Source organism: Choloepus didactylus, chromosome 24 (assembly GCF_015220235.1).
Source record: "Choloepus didactylus isolate mChoDid1 chromosome 24, mChoDid1.pri, whole genome shotgun sequence".
NCBI classification, from domain to species: Eukaryota; Metazoa; Chordata; class Mammalia; order Pilosa; family Megalonychidae; genus Choloepus; species Choloepus didactylus.
The window spans coordinates 11,294,880-11,311,517 of NC_051330.1; the positions used below are offsets into that span (position 1 = coordinate 11,294,880).

Consider the following 16,638-nt stretch of genomic DNA (forward strand, 5'->3'; position numbering starts at 1 on the left):
GCCCATCAACGAATGGATAAACAAAATGTGGTGCGATACACACAAGGGAATATTATTGGGCCATAAGAAAGAATGAAGTTGTGAGACATGCTACAACATGGAAGAACTTTGAAAACATCATGCTCACTGGATTAAGTGAGACACAGGAAGACAAAATTTATGTGATGTCATTTATGAGAGATGGCTAGAAATAGAGAGAAATTCACAGAAACAAACAAAACACATTGGAGTTTACCAGGCAGTGGGGGCACAGAGGAAGGGGAAGTTTGTGTGTGGTGGATATGGAGTGTGTGTAGGTAAAAAAAAGTAAGAAGAAAAATAGCTTTAATAGTTAAATAGTTCATGATTTTTAGCTGTTAAACTTTTACTAATAGAACATATTAGTAGGGCTTGGTTATAGACAGTACAAAGCAATTTTTAAACTAGGTCAAACAGAAATGTATTAGGTGACTTACAACACCATTGGAAGGGCTGAAGACGTCTGCTCTTGGGGGAGTGTCCAAAAAACGTGTAGCCCTCAGAATTACACTCCTCTGCTGTGACCTGTAAATTTGCCACCTCAGCTACAGGAAAGCTGCGGGAATCAGGAATCTGGTGACTGTACATCTTACTGTCTGCCTTCATCCTCTCCAGCAAAATGGCTTCCTTGTTCCCTGCCTTTGGTCCCACTTCACTCAGTTCTGAATTCGTATCAGTTTAGTACGTTTTGATTAGAGGCAAGGGAATCTGAAAATGCCATTTTTGGCTTTCCAGCCTGAGCAGATCAGAACAGGAAGAACTCTGAAAGGAGGTTGGATTTGATAATGAATGAATGACATATCTACCCCCATATTTCTTTGAATCTATTTAATATATTGGGTTTCCATATAAAATTTTATTTGGAGAAAAAAAAAAACTGTTAGAAAAAATTTGAAGACCACTGATATGAGCTCCAAAATTTAGATCTTAATAATCAGTACCCCAAACTATAAATCCTCTAACAGCTGAATGACTCTACCTCTTTGTACCTTGATTTGAAGCCATAAAAATCTCTTTCATTGGGGCTACAACAGTATTACAGCTTGTTTAGAGACCTCAGATTATTGGCCCAGGATTTCAGTAGAGATGAAAAATGTCTCATCATTTATCTCAGATAAATAATGCTATAGTTTATTTTTAAATAATTGAAGATATTTAATGATATAGATCTATTTGTTTATATTTTTATAGCTGTATTTGATCTGTAAGATGAACTGAATTCAAATAAAATAAGCTTAGGGGGTTCAAGCATGAGGCACTTGGCCTAGATAATCATGTTTGAAGTCCAACTTCAGGCACACAAGAAGCGTTACATTAATTCTGGATACACAAGCTTCCCCTCCCCAAAGATTTCCCTTGGGTTTGAATATTTTAGCATTTTAGCTCTTTCATTTCTTATTGCATATACTTGCATATGTTTCTATTTAGGTTCTAACATAATGTTTATTAGAATTTCCCATTATACAGGAGTATCATCTATTAAGCAGCTTCTTGTTACTGTAAATCAGTTATCTGTTCCCATGAACACTGTGTAAGAAATTACAATATCCTCTCCCCACACTTCTCCTTCCCCCTTCCCCTGCCTTTTGTTTTCTTCATACTTCTTATCACTTCTAGCATAATATATAATAAGCTAACTTATTTATGTATTCTTTTGTCTGCCTTCCCTCCAACCTCTCTAGACTGCAAGTTTAGTGAGGGCAAGAATTTTTATCTCTTTTGTAAAATTCTGTATCCTCCATGACTCAAACTGTGTGTGATACAAAGTAGATGACTCAGTAACTAAATGTTGAATGAATGATTGGATAGATAAGAACTACTTGATAATAAGCTATTTTCAGTGACTTATCTATGCATATAAATTGATCTCTAAAGCAATTTAAGAATATTACCTCTTTTCTCTGCTTTGTGGTTATCTTCTCTAATTTTCCAAAATATTCTAAAAAAACATTTTTCCTTGGGTCATAGTTGTTCTACCTGTCTCTACTTAGTAGGATTCTAGAATTATTCTCTTGGCAGTTTATAGATTTCTAGGGAACCACAAGTAACAATGTCTTTACTGAAACTAAATTTTTATTTCAGTTGTAATTGATTATAATCAATATATAGTGAAGAGTAATGAATTTTAAGACAATATTTTAGTTGTCTTTGTGGAAGTAGATTAGTGGGGTTGATTTGAATATGCAAAAGAATATATAATTTTAATTCCTTTATCTGCTCTCCTCTTGTTGTTGGGTTACATTTTTCTGGTGACAGTAGAAAGCAGTCTTACAGGTTAAGGGTTTCTCAGTTATTTCTAATTTTAAACTTGCTTTCTTTTCATTAACTTAACCTTTTTTGGATACTTAGTCTTTTGAAAACTTAGTCTTAGTGTCCTTAGACTAGAATTTTAGAAACTGTTTTCCAGAGTGTCTGGGCAAGAGTTCCAGTCTTTGATTGCTTCTTCCTGTCTCTTCTTTCTTCCAGTGGCAATTGGACACATAGGGAAGCTTAAGCAATATCATGGTAGGGATGACAAGAAGTCATTAGGCTTTTTTTTGTTTTTTTTTTTTTTTGAACTAAATTCAAGGTTATAGGAACAGTTGCAAAAACAATACTAACCGCATACAAAGAATTCCATCATACCCTGACCCCCCTCCCCCGATAGCTCAATTCACCAACTTTAACATGCTGTCACATCGCTAGTTCTTTCCCTCCCTGCCTACCTATCATCCATCATCTATTGCTCTGTCTTCTGAACATATGAGAGCTAGCTGCACACATCCTTGTACATACACTATAATTCACGTATACACTTCCCATGAACAAGAACATTCTTTTATGCAATCCCGTTAAGCGCAGCTAAGAAGTACAGCAGGTTCAACAATGATACAAAGCTTACGTTCTATATTTCCTTTACCTTATGTCTCAACTGTGTCCCTTTGAGCCACCTGTCCTCTATCCTCCAATCCCATCCAAGTTCATCCTTGGCATTCAATCATCTATTTAGACTTTTTTTTTTTTTTTTTTTTTGTGGGAACATATATACAGCCTAAATCTTCCCATTCCACCCCCTCCCTATCCTTCCATTAGTGGGATTAATCACCTTTAGAATGTTGTAATGCTCTTTCCCACCATCCATTACTAGAAATTTCCCTTCACCTCAAACAGCAACTCCACCCTCATTTCTTATCTCCCCATTGCACCATCCCCCATTTCTCTTAACCTGAACTCTACAATTCATCTCTATGGTTACATTCTCTGATAGTTTCTTTGTGTTTGCTGTGGGGGTTAAAATTAACCTCTTATATCCGTAACAATCTTGTTTTTCTTTGATACCACCTCCACTTCAATAGGACACATAAACTATGCTCCTATACTCCTCCATTCCCCTACCTTTATATAGTTGTATAAAATTACATATTTTACATTGAGTTCAAAACCACTGATTTGTCATTAGGGTTTCTGTAATTTATATCATGTAGGAAGTAAATAGTGGAGTTACAGTTCAAAAATTGTTGACTTCTATTTGTATTCCATTGTGGTTGGAGAATGTGCTTTGAGTATATTCAATTTTTTTTTTTTTTTTTTTTTTTAATTTCTTGAGGCTTGTTTTATGTCCCAGCTTATGGTCCCTTCTGGAGAAAGATCCGTGATCACTAGAGGAAAATGAGTGTCCTGGTGCTTTGGGATGTAAGGTACTATATATTTCTGTTAAAGTTCTCTATATCTCTTTCTTCTTTCTGTTGTTTCTCTGTTGGTAGGGTTCCCTTTAGAATCTGAAGTAGGGCAGGTCTTTTATTGGTAAAGTCTCTCAGGATTTGTTTGTCTGTGAAAAAGTTAAGCTCTCCCTCAAATTTGAAGGAGAGTTTTGCTGGATAAAGTATTCTTGGTTGGAAATTTTTCTCTCTCAGAATTTTAAATATGTCATGCCACTGCCTCCTCACCTCCATAGTGGCCACTGAGTAGTCACAACTTAGTCTTATGTTGTTTCCTTAGTATGTGGTGAATTGCTTTTCTCTTGCTGCTTTCAGAACTTGCTCCTTCTCCTCAGTAATTGACAGTCTGATCAGAATATGTCTCGGAGTGGGTTTATTTGGATTTATTCTATGTGGAGTTCGCTGGGCATTTATGCTTTGTGTATTTATATTGTGTAGAAGGTTGGGGAAGTTTTCCCCAACAATTTCTTTGAATACTCTTTCTAGACCTTTACCCTTCTCTTCCCCTTCTGGGACACCAATGAGTCTTAAGTTTGGACGTTTTATTTTATCTATTGTTTCCCTGAGATCCATTTCGATTTTTTTTTATTTTTTTCTCCATTCTTTCTTTTGTTCTTTCATTTTCTGTTCTGTGGACTTCTAGGACACTGAGATGTTGTTCAGCTTCCTCTAGTCTTGTATTGTGAATATGCAGAGTCTTTTTAATTTGGCCAACAGTTTCTTTTATTTCCATAAGATCTTCTATTTTTTTATTTACACTTGCAATGTCTTCTTTATGCTCTTCTAGGGTCTTCTTTATGTATCTTATATCCTGGGCCATGGTCTTCTTGATGTCCTTTAAATCCTTTGCCATGCTTTTGTTCCTCGATTGTGTTTCTTTGATTAATTCTGCGAGGAATTTCATTTCTTCTGATAACTTGATTTGTGTGTTTGGAGTTGGATTCTCCATATCATCTGGTTTTATGATATGCATTGACATTTTCTGTTGTTTTTGGCCTCTTAGCATTTGCTCTGCTCGACAGGGTTCTTTTAATTTGTAAAAAAAAAAAAACCTATCTAATTTTTCAGAAACACTGTTTGGTGACACACACTTTCTCTAACTAACCAGCAGATGGTGTCTGTGAGTCACCTGTACCTCTCAAGTCAGTTCTCCACCTTGTCCCCGCGTTATATGGGGAAACGATTCTTGTGGGGTCCAGCTGGAGAACTCAGCCTGGGTGTGTTGCTGGAGTCGTCCGCCCTGAATGCGGGGCGCTCGTGCGGGTGGTCAGGGAGGAGGGACAGCCTCAATATTCAAATCCCCCCAGTTCCTGGAGATTCAAGGCCGCTGCAAGAGTCCAAGTCTTCATTTCATTTCAGCCCCAGCCGCTCTCTCTTGATGACCCACAAACCACCGGACTTGGCGTAGTGTCTCTGGGATCTCTGAGCAGGTCCCCCCGCCCAGCCGTGATCCTCCAGGACCTCTGCTGAGGTAATGCTGTGCTACGTCATCAGCGTGCACTGTCCCTCAAGGGAAGCCCCGGGCCACCGGGCCGAGCTGGCTTGCTTTCAGCCTTATGCAAAAATGGCCCAATGGGGCGTCTCCACACCCCTCTCCTTGCACAGTTCCTCCTTCCCAGCTCTGGGGCAACTGGCGGGGCTCTGGGCTGTGGGCACGGCCCCAGGCAGGAGTTTATCCAGCCCTCCCGGGAGCGAGCTGCTAGCCATGGGGATTCTTTCAGCTTCTGGCTCTCCCCTCCATTCCCCCAGCCCCAGGGATATCTGCAGTGGTCTATCTTCCAGGCCAGACACCGAGAGGCCGGCCCAGCCCCCTCTTGCTGTGTTTTACTGTGTGTTTCCCACAATCGCACCTGCAGCTGCTCCTGGCTTTTCCCCTTTTTCTTTTCTTTTTTTTTTTTTTTTTTTTATTAAAAGAGCCTGTTGGTCTCCAAATGCCAAACCCTGGTTTCCCCAGATCGCTGCGCGGCTGTGGTACTTCCGGCCAGCTTACTCACTCGTTTCAGAATGCAGACTCTCAGTTTCACCAAGTATACAGCCCCTGGGAACTAGCAGATCTCATCCAGCTGGCACATCGCTATAACCGGTATTCTGGGTCACTCTCTGGTCCTTACCTAGTGTTTTCCACGGAGGTGTTCCTTAGCCCTGTCTCACCTAACCGCCATCTTCTAGGTTCTCAAATACCGTATTTTGCATCCTTGATGGTTTATTGTGTTATGGTATACCAGAAACCACTACAACTTTCACCACCACTTCTTAATCTCTCTTGCCACTGCTTTCTCCAGGTTCTCACACTTGAGGCTGTTGATTCTTCCAACTAAATGATCTCACCCATCCCCTTTTGGAAACCATTCATTTCTGATGGTTTCAAATAGAGAAACAGCCAAACACCTTAACTGGTATCAAAGAGTAACTACAAAAATATAAGTAGATGGTGGCTGAGCAGTTTCCAGAGTGCATGTTTGTCTTTATCTCATTAGGCTTTTTATCCCATCCTCTGGGTTCTTATTGAATCCACAGTTCAAATGTCCAAGGCTCTTGTAACTCATGGTCTGTTTTCTCATGATGGACAAGGACCCCTGGGTCTTACTTGCTAACCAACCTTCTACTTTGTCCCTTGCCATCCTCTAAGTCCTGAATGAAACTCCAGTTGAATCCCCAGCAGCCTATTGCTGGGGTAATTTTTGCCATCGCCTGTAGAGATAACCTTGGTTTACTTGCCATCGAGCACCCAGAGTTCTTCTATGTAGATGCTGAAGCAGGTAGAATGATGTAAGGCAGTTGTGTGGAAAAGGAGTAAATGTGATTTCCGGTGAGCATGGAGGAATAACCTCTCAGTGAGCATGGAGGAGTAACTGTTGGTGACAGTGAGAAGAATGGAGGGAATGAAGGGCATGTTAACGTCCCTCACCAGTACTGCCCCCACTGGCACTGAGGTTTGGGTCTAGGGGGACACTCAAGTCAAAGTGGTATCCTGAATGGAAATACAAAGACCAGAATGGAATAAAGAAATCCTGGTATTTGCTTCAAGCTGAGCTAACGTACTAAGGGGAAGACATACTTATTCTTATTTAACCAACTTTATTAAGGTATAATTTATGTATAAAAATCTGATCTAAAATTTGAAATGTATAGTTCAGTGATTTTATACGTACTGCCCTGTAATCACCACTGCAACCAGCATTTCTGTCACCCCCACAATTTCCCCCGTGCCTCGTTACACTTAATCTTCCCTCTCTGCCCACTTCTTGGCCACCTCTGATCTGCCTTTTCTCACCATAGTTTCCTGAATTTCATATAAGTGATAATTTCATATCATATGTCAAAGTAATTTGTGTATTTTTTTTCACTTACCTTAAAACTTTTGAGATTATCCTATGTTGATGCATGTATCAGTAGTTTGTTCAATAAGAAGTTTGCCATCCATATATCTTATTTTGTGAAGCCTATGTTCAAATATTTTCTGATCGGGGTATTTGTCTTTTCACTAATGACATTATTATTGAGTTGCAAGAATCCTGTGTATATTCTGAATACAAATCCTTTATCAGATGTGTATTTCGTAAATACTTTCTCTCAATGTGTGACTTTCTCTTCATTTTCTTGACTGTCTTTTGAAGTCAAAAAGTGTTTAGTTTTGATAAAGTACATTTTATCCATTTTTTCTATTATGATTTGTGCTTTTTGCACAAGAAATCTTTTTCCCTAACTCAGGCTTACAAAGTATTTTCTCTTTGTTTTCTTACAAAAGTTTTATAGTCTTAACTCTTATGTTTAAGTCAGTGATTCTTCATTTCAAGTTAATTTTTATATTTGGTAGGAGGTAAGCGTTGAGGTTTATTTTTATTTTCTATATGGATATCCATTTCTTCCATTACCATTTGTTAAAAAAGATGATTCTTTGTTCAGTGAATTACTTTAGTCCCTCTGTCATGAATCAATTTCTAGAGCTTCATTTGGGGTTCATTGGCCTACATATCTATCATATGTCAGTACCACACTGTTTTGACTAACATAGCTTTAGAATAAGTCTTGAAATCATGTAGCGCAACTTCTCCAACTTCCCTTAGTTTTCAAAACTGATGGCTTTTCTAGGTCATTTGCATTATCATATAATGCTAACAGCTTCTCAGCTTGTACAAAAAGCCTGCTGAGATATGAATGTCAGTATTAGTGCATACAGCCACTGTCAAAAAAAAAAAAAAAGCTGAAAAAGAGCCCAGACTTCAATTAGTGATATGAATGAAGCAGGTCTGGTTAAGACCAGGGCAAGCCAGGGCAAAGGGTAAAGGTTGAAACTGATTGTGTTTTAAAACTTCAACTTCCATATGAGACCAAGGGAAGAGATATCTATTTGGTACAGGATCAAAATTTTCTAAACGGTACAACTCTACAGTCGATTTGTTCAAACACCACAATTGCATGGAACTTTGAATAGAAAGTGAGATACGGTAGGTTAGTATAGGCTGGAGTGAAATAGTGACACATCCCAGAGTAATTTGGGCAGATAATAAAAAATATATTTACAGCCTCCCCCTCCCCAGCCCCAAGGATCTGGGAGAAGGTGTGGATGTGTTGGACATCCTCACCTGTACTGGTGTTGATGTTGTCACAAACATTGGGACTTGCGGTTTGATGTGCTAAGCCCTCGATCATGGGACTTGCCCTTATGAAGCTTATTACCACAAAGGAGAGTCTAAACTTGCATGTAATTGTGCCTAAAAGTCTCCCCCTGAGTACCTCTTTGTTGCTCAGATGTGGCCCTCTCTCTCTCTAACTGAGCCATCTCGACAGGTGAACTCGCTGCCCTCCCCCCCTACGTGGGACCCAACTCCCAGGGGTGTAAATCTCCCTGGCAATGCAGAATATGACTCCTGGGGATGAATGTGGACCTGGCATCGTGGGACTGAGAGTATCTTCTTGACCAAAAGGGGGATGCAAAATGAGACGAAATAGTTTCAGTGGCTGAGAGATTTCAAATGGCGTCGAGAGGTCACTCTGGTGCTCTGGTGGACATTCTTATGCACTATATAGATAACACCTCTTAGGCTTTAATGTATTGGAATAACTAGAAGTAAATACCTGAAACTACCAAACTCCAACCCAGCAGTCTGGACTCCTGAAGACAATTATATAATAATGTAGATTACAAGGGGTGACAGTGTGATTGTGAAGACCTTGTGGATCACACCTCCTTTATCTAGTGTATGGATGAGAGAAAAATGGGGATAAAAACTAAAGGACAAATGGGGTGGGATGGGGGGATGATTTGGGTGTTCTTTTTTCACTTTTATTTTTTATTCTTGTTCTGGTTCTTTCTGATGTAAGGAAAATGTTCAGAGATAGATTGTGGTGATGAACGCATAACTATGTTATCATACTGTGGACAGTGGATTGTATACCATGGATGATTGTATGGTGTGTGAATGTATTTCAATAAAACTGAATTTAATTTAAAAAAAAAAAAAAAGCCTGCTGAGAGTTTGTGTGGTGTGCCCGGCTCTACCAAAAAATTTGGGAAGAATTGACAACATTCTGATTCATGGCCTGGGCATATCTCTCCGTTTATTTTAGGACTTGAATTTCTTAGCAGTTGTTTTGTAGTCCTACTTTTACAGATCATGCACATTTTTGTTAAATGTTTTCTGATACTATTGTGAATTTATTTTTTATTTCAATTACAAAATGTTCGTTGCTCCCATATAGAAATATAGCTGATTTTTGCTTATTGACCTTGTAACTTGTGACCTTACTAAATCCACTTACTCATTCTAGTAGTTTTTTGGTGTGTGTAGATTGCTCAGTACTTTTTACCTACATGATCATACCATCTGTGAATAAAGAGTATCCTTTTTTTCTCTCCAAACGTGTGCCTTTTATATCTCTGTGTGTGTGTGTGTGTATGTGTGTGTCTTAGTGTGTGTGTGTTATTTGCTGCCTAGGAATCCAGTATAATGTTGAATAGAAGTAGTGAGAGCAGACACCCTTGTTTCTTCCCCTCTTTAGGGGCAGATCATTTATTTTTCACCATATATTAGGTATGATGGTATCTGTAGGTTTTTTGTAGATGTCCTTTAGCAGGGTCAGAGCATCCCCTAAAATTCCCAGCAGCTGGGAGCCTTTATCCTGGGGGATTGTTGACTTGTTTTAAAGCGTTTTCTCTCTCGGATCATGATCTTCCACAGCCCAATGTCCAATGTCTAAAACCACCCTTGTTTTGTGTATTTTGTCTAGTTTCCTTATTTTTGACAACTGGAGGGCAATTTCTGTAGCAGTTAATCCTTCACCGGCAAAAGTGAAATATTATTTTTAATACTGTATCTAATTAGTCTTTTCTCGGAACATAAATAAAATTGTCTTTTATAAAGTGCAGTCCTCTCAGACGTTAGACAAAGGGAAAATTAGTGTTAATGATTCATTGCTATATGCTGCTGTTATTTTAAATCATCACGTAAAAAACGACTTAATACAGAATTTTCTACAAGTCATTACTTCTTAACTGGTACAAGAAATGTTGAGGAAGTAGCATGATGGAAACAAGAAAGTGGCAATATGCTGAATATTGTGGACATTTATTATTATTATTTTTTCAGTTCTGACGGTTTTTGTTAGTATTTATTTGAGAACACTGGACATTGGCTTGGAACTTTCTGTTTTATTCCTTTGGGCTGTATCAATAATAAATAAAACACGTGTCCAATAGAGTAGTGTCCGTTCATAGAGAATGAAATGATTGACTTGACGTAAGTGTACTTCATGCAGGCTCACTACTCGTTTCCTTGTGGCAAATTGTCATCTTCTCCGCTAATCATTCCCTTGCTCCCTTTGATGTTAACAGAATCTTCTCCCCTAAGGGATTTCTTTTCTGTTTTCCTTGTAAACTGGTCCGAAGCAAAAAGAGTGCCACTCACAGTCTCTACCTTTCTGTCCATACTAGAATTTTTTATAAAATTGAAAGGACTGTTTTCAGTGTTCAGTACACAAAAACTGGAAAAAAGAACCAATATTAGAAACTTCCTCTACCTGCTGTGCATCTGACATACTGTTCAATAAGTGCAGATGGAATGAGACACCTTCCTAGAGATATCATACATCCCTCTAATTTTCCCTTTCAACAGTTTTAGATTGGGAATTCAAAAATGTACAAATACAATTAGTAGTAATTAGGGCAGTAACAGACCTGATAATAACAAAAGCACATTTTCTAAAGTAAAAAAAATTTTCAGACAAGTTGGAATTTTGTAATGCATTTTTCGACTTATTTATTACTACTGTTATTGTAGTTCAAAATGAGATCATTGGTTCAGCAACATTTCAACCTCTTCCTGAGTTATTAATGTTTATAGTCTATTTAGTGCCAGCATCTTCGACTATTTGCAATTTCCAATTAAAATCTTTGCTTGTGTGATAATGTGTGATAGCCAGATTTCATTAAATCTCATATGCCCCAGAGAATCTTTGGAATCTGGAGGTAAGCTGTACTTTCTGAGGTTGTTCCATCTTCAGAAAATTCCTAGAAATACACGGAACTTGATGCAAAGCCCTTCCTCTGTTTATTATTTTTATAAACATAGCAGGAAAGCTATGGGATTCTCTTTTTCCTATATCCTAAACATTGAATCAAGCAATTTAATACCGATGTTTAAAAATGCAAAACATTGTAAGAGTTTTAAGAAGGCGCAGTAATTTTGATTCATAATAAATTCTAAAATTTCTTGGCTGTTTCAGAATGACCACTTGAAACTATGAATTTGGGAAGACATGATTGATTGTAGACTTTCCACATTAAGACAGTGAATAAATATTCTCCAGATGTCAACAGAATTTACATGTAATTACTTCACTTTCTTCTGTCAGAATGATACCCGTAGTTTACCTTTTCAAGTTTGCCTTTTTAAGAATTGGAGAGTTTCATGAACTAAGTCTTGCCAGGAATGATCCTATTTTGTTTATGTAGAGTTAAGTATAAAATATTAGGCCCACGACATGTGTCAGAGAATGTGATCTACGGGTTTTTGAAAATCATAGTTCTTCAGGGGTAAAAATGGTTGCTTTTCCTGTTTTATGATAAAGCTTAGAAACTTATATATACCCTCTTCCCCCTTTTTTTCTGACCCAAGAATATCACAAGTATATAGTTCTCTACACCTTCCAGTTATTTAGTGATTTACAGTTTTGTTTATTTCATGTTTTCCCATTAGTAACCCTGTGAAGTTGAGAGTTCGTTGGTACAACCTATTAACCATTACTCCAGTTTTTGCTTACGTGACTCATGTGGTTCCATAAATGATTGGTTCTTAATGTTAGAAAATATTAATGTAAGAAAGAATGCAACAACAAAAATTAAATGATTTGACGGTTATATTTAATAGGTAGACTAAGAGATTTGAAACCACTGGCAAAAGTAACAATCTTCCAGTATTTACAAGTCAGATGTTGCAGATGTTCGCCGAAGCTTTTTTTTTTTTGGATTGTTTTTCTTTTTTCAGATAATGTACAAGAAATATTAGATGCGGTTTTTTGTCTCCAAGAAATTACATTTAGTTAAGTCATTCACATGTGTACAGTTGGTTACCAGTGGAAGGCAGAATATAGTTACTACCAAGTTGAATGAGAGAGGGAAAAAAGACTAAAATTTATTGAGAGCATGCTATGTGTAGGAACTTTCTATGCATTATCTCATTTAATCCCAACAGCATTTCAAAGTATTTCATAAATATGAAATAACCAAGTTTGGAGAGATTGAAGAACCTGACTATAGTTTGTAAATGAAGCTGAGATTTGAATGCAGGTCTGTTCTGACTCCAAACTTATCCTCTTTTTTCTATAGCACCCTGTTTTCCTAACAGAAAGGAAATGTATAAAAATTCTAAGGACAAGAGATCAGTGGGCCTCTTGCTTTTGAGAGGGTCTCCGGACAAAGTAGAATATGAGCTGAGTCTTAAAAGACTCCAAGATTTGGAAAGAAGGAGATTATCTTATTTGGCAAGAAAAATACACACTCTCGTCTCAGAGTTTTTCCTGAAGTTGATAAATGCATAAATGCATACACATTTCATAAGCTATATATGCATATACAAAATATGTATAATATAGTATGCATGTACATACATAAATTAAGACGCTGGTTTCAGCATAAATTGAAGTTACTACCTTGGGGGATTTTTTTTCATGAACTATTTTTGCTAAGGCTTTTAAAAATTATTAAAATGATGTTGGAGTGAAGGTGCCTTATCTTTTTCTTAAAAATTTCCCTTAAATGACCATGGACAGTTCCTTTCTGAAATTATTTTATTCCATATAAAAGAAATAGGAAGAAGAGTTTCCTTATCCTAGCTAATTTAACTACACAAAATTAATTTCCTCAGTTAGCAATAATACCATGTTTCCTGAATATAAGGGGCTTGACATTCATTTACTATAATTGTTTGGCTGCTGGTTTGGAGGAGGAGATAGGGGATACATTTCTAAATCAGTGCATAAGAAGAAATATCCAGAAATCAACTTTTAAGTAAATGCAGACTGGTGGGGTATGTTACACACTCTCAAGTTTGAGTAACATTTTAATCAAGACTAAAGGGAAAAACAACAGGAACATTTATTTACAGATGTCTGGACATTGAAACTATTCTGCCCTGGAGCTAACTTTCAAATCTGTAGTGATGATTAGTGAAGGGTAAGAAATTCCAAAGTATAATAGCTTGATTAACTCCATTTATTTTTAATAGTAAGCCTGTTCACAAAACTGCTGTCTTTTAATACAGTTTGGCCTTTTCAACCATTGTCATTGAATTTCTTTGATAAAACTTTTTTTTTAAGAGATGCTTACAAGCCTCTGTAGCAGTAGAACCTGTTAATAAATATGTTGTTACGAATAAACTAAATTGTACCATCTTTGGAGGGCTTTAGGAGGGGATTAGGAGGTAGGAATAAAGGAGCTGTTTCTATGAAGTGATCCAGGGTAGAAAGTAAAATGAATGTTTTTCCAGTAACACCCTTACATTCTTCTTAGGGAAGTCAGAAACAATTCCCATGCTGACCTAATGTCAGCATCATGGAACAATTATATGAAAATACAAAAAGGAGGTACTGATTATTGAACACCTATCTGATAGCACCAAGTCTGGTGTTTTTAAAAAGTCCTCAGGTGAAGTCAGTGTGCAGAGTATTGAAGGTAAGTTTTATAGTCACGTTAGGTTCTCCAGCATCTGAGGGGCGTGATAGATGGAATGTATTTGAAAGATAAATTGGGTGTGCATGCGAGTGTGTATGTGTGTGTACTCATGATTCCCAGGTCAGATTCTGAATTCAGAGACCAGTTTTGAGGGTACTGGTCAGAATGTGATTTGGGGCTAGATCGGGTGATACCTGTAGAAATGGGTGTTAAGCATTAATTCTGAGAAAAATGAGCGAGAAGAGGAGACATCAGGCCTCAGTAATTTGATTAATATTGAAGGAGAGAGGAGAATCACAGTACCCTCTGCACTTGCGGGACACATGGGACATGGTTATGGCCATAGCAAGACGAATTAAGCTGTGTTTTGTATTTTGCAGTAATACACCATACTCAGTTTTTGGCATGCGAAGGGTGCACTAATGGTGGCAGTTAGGGTTTGATCGCTAATGAGTCCAGAACCCAAAATGACACAGGACAAGGACACAGTATAGCAACAGCATTAAATGAAGGGCCACCGCAGACAGAGCAAGAGATCAGGAGAGGCCAGGCCTGAGCTCTAGTTGCTCTCCCTTAGTACAGATCAGGAAACAGTGACCTGTGCTTGGGGCATCTCAGAACCAGGTAACCCAAAGTGGAGTCTTGGCCATGGTATTTACACCTGCTGGTCTCCTAGGCATTTTCTTGCTACCTAACCAGTCTCGATGGTAGAAGTCTTGGGGAGACAGAATGGGGGGGGGCTGCCAAGCTCACCAAGACCCTGGTGCTCCAACAGGCTGGTGCAAGCAGCTCCCATGTTTCTGGGACTGTGGTACAAGGTGGCACAATTAATTAGTGTGCTTCAGGTCTCAAACAGGGGTTAGTGCTATGAAGGTGCAGCATTTTTTAGTAAAATAGCTCAGGCCAATTCCAAGATAGCTATCATGAACCCTCACAGCACAGCGCTAATTATCACTTGGGATATTCCGATGGATTGCATCTTTTAGAATAATCGCCCAAGTCTTATAAACCCTCCTAGATCTATATATTCGAATATACCACACTGTAGCCGTATTTGCAGGAAGAACCATTTTAGAACTTCATATAATCTTGAGAATGGTTAGCAAGTTGTAACAGTATTTCATTTCTCCTTCCACAGTTAATAGGCACTTCTATCTCTAAATGTATTGCTTAATCTTTACTTACTAGAAAACCAGATTCTTAGATTTAGTAAGACAATTGCAAAAGAATCTTCTAGTTTATTGAGAGTAAATGACATGTTCTATATTTTCAAACCTTTGTAGAGTTTCTAATTGTCTTTTCCCCCCCTTCCTTCTTCATCCCCCAGATGAATCGGCTCCTAAGGAAGTCAGCAGGGTAAGTAATGTGAATAATAATTTCTACCACCACAATATAGGAAGTAAGAAATCCTTTTGTACACTTCCTCAATACTCTTAATGCGTTAAAGCATTAGGAAAATAATGGCAAACCCTGAGTGCCCTCTCCAAAATATTACTCATTAATATGGAATGATGTCAGTAGGGAGAGAGTTTGCAAATTGGAGGCCTCAAGACTGAATACAGCCAACAGATGCGTTTTATTCGGCCCACACGATGCTTACAGGTTTTTGTTTTGAATTTGTTGCCAGCATTTAGAAATTGAGAGACTGCATATAAAGATTGGGTTTCTGGCTTTTCTTGAAAAACCAGAAGATATGGCAACCCTGAGGCAGCACTCCTTCCTGGTAACAATCTGTTAAGGCCAAAAAGAAGCCACCTTCAGATAAATTATGTGTTCTCCAGTGTGTCACAGTCCTCCCATCAGCCAGCTTTACTCCTTGACGTTACCCATCTAGTTAGTGCATTTGAGTTCATGCACTTTCTTTTGGGAAAACAAAAGGTGATTACTCATTTATTGAAGACAGTACATCAACATTTTAAGAAATATTAAATGTACAAGAGACTTAGCAGTTGTAAAAGCTTATAGGGGACAAGCACTGAAGGCATTTGGCATACTCTGTTTAATAACAGAAAATTATATTTAATGACATAGGAAAATATCTTAATTATATTTCCTGTATACAGATAAGGATCTTGTTAAACGTGGATTATATGTCAAAAATAATCAGTTTGAATTGTACTTGATGCAGTCTAATGTAAGTGATCACTCTTGGTTAGAAGTCACAACTAAACAAATGTTATGGGAATCATGTCTACAAATGTATCAATTTGTGATCATTGGAAAACAGCAATCTCTAAACTGACCGGAGCGTTTGCTGGGGGGTGTGGATGGGGCAGAATTCCCTCTGTCCCTAGCAGCCTATTGACTTCTTTAAGGGTTTTACTAAATGCCTTCACCATTAATGTCACACAGAGTTCAAAGTTACAGACTTCCCAAGTCTGGATGCTTCTAGGTGTATGAAAGGGGAGAGGGGAGTACATTCTGGGGATCAGCCTGCAATTTTGGTCACCACTAGGGATAGCAGAAAGGCTAAAGAAAGGCAAAATAAGGCCAGTGCCTTATTTTCTAGTGAAAAGAAATGAGGAACCACTGAGAATACCATAGAGTATCTTCAAGGCCTTTGGTAACAATATAACACCATACATGTGATTTATCTTTGATTTTATTGTGCAAAATTTGGAGAAAGTTCATCTCTAATTGAGAAATACTGAATGACTGAGCTGATAAACTAAGAATAATACTAGTTACCAGAAGCTTTTAAAGTTTTTTTCTGAGTATTCCCCATTTCTTGTTCGATGCTTATTTGACTAG

At 37.9% G+C, this 16,638-nt stretch overlaps 1 protein-coding gene across 4 annotated transcripts in view; it reads left to right on the forward strand.

The window, feature by feature from the left end:
* Window positions 1-16,638, forward strand: part of PDE10A (phosphodiesterase 10A) — a 786,289-nt gene that overhangs the window by 609,236 nt on the left and 160,415 nt on the right. For all 4 annotated transcript variants that reach the window (XM_037817809.1, XM_037817810.1, XM_037817807.1 and 1 more), the window contains one exon: window positions 15,215-15,243. Coding sequence is in view for 2 of the 4 variants with exons in the window: in XM_037817807.1 (XP_037673735.1) it covers window positions 15,215-15,243 (29 nt within the window). In the remaining 2 variants the exon portion in view is untranslated. The remainder of the gene's footprint in view (window positions 1-15,214; window positions 15,244-16,638) is intronic.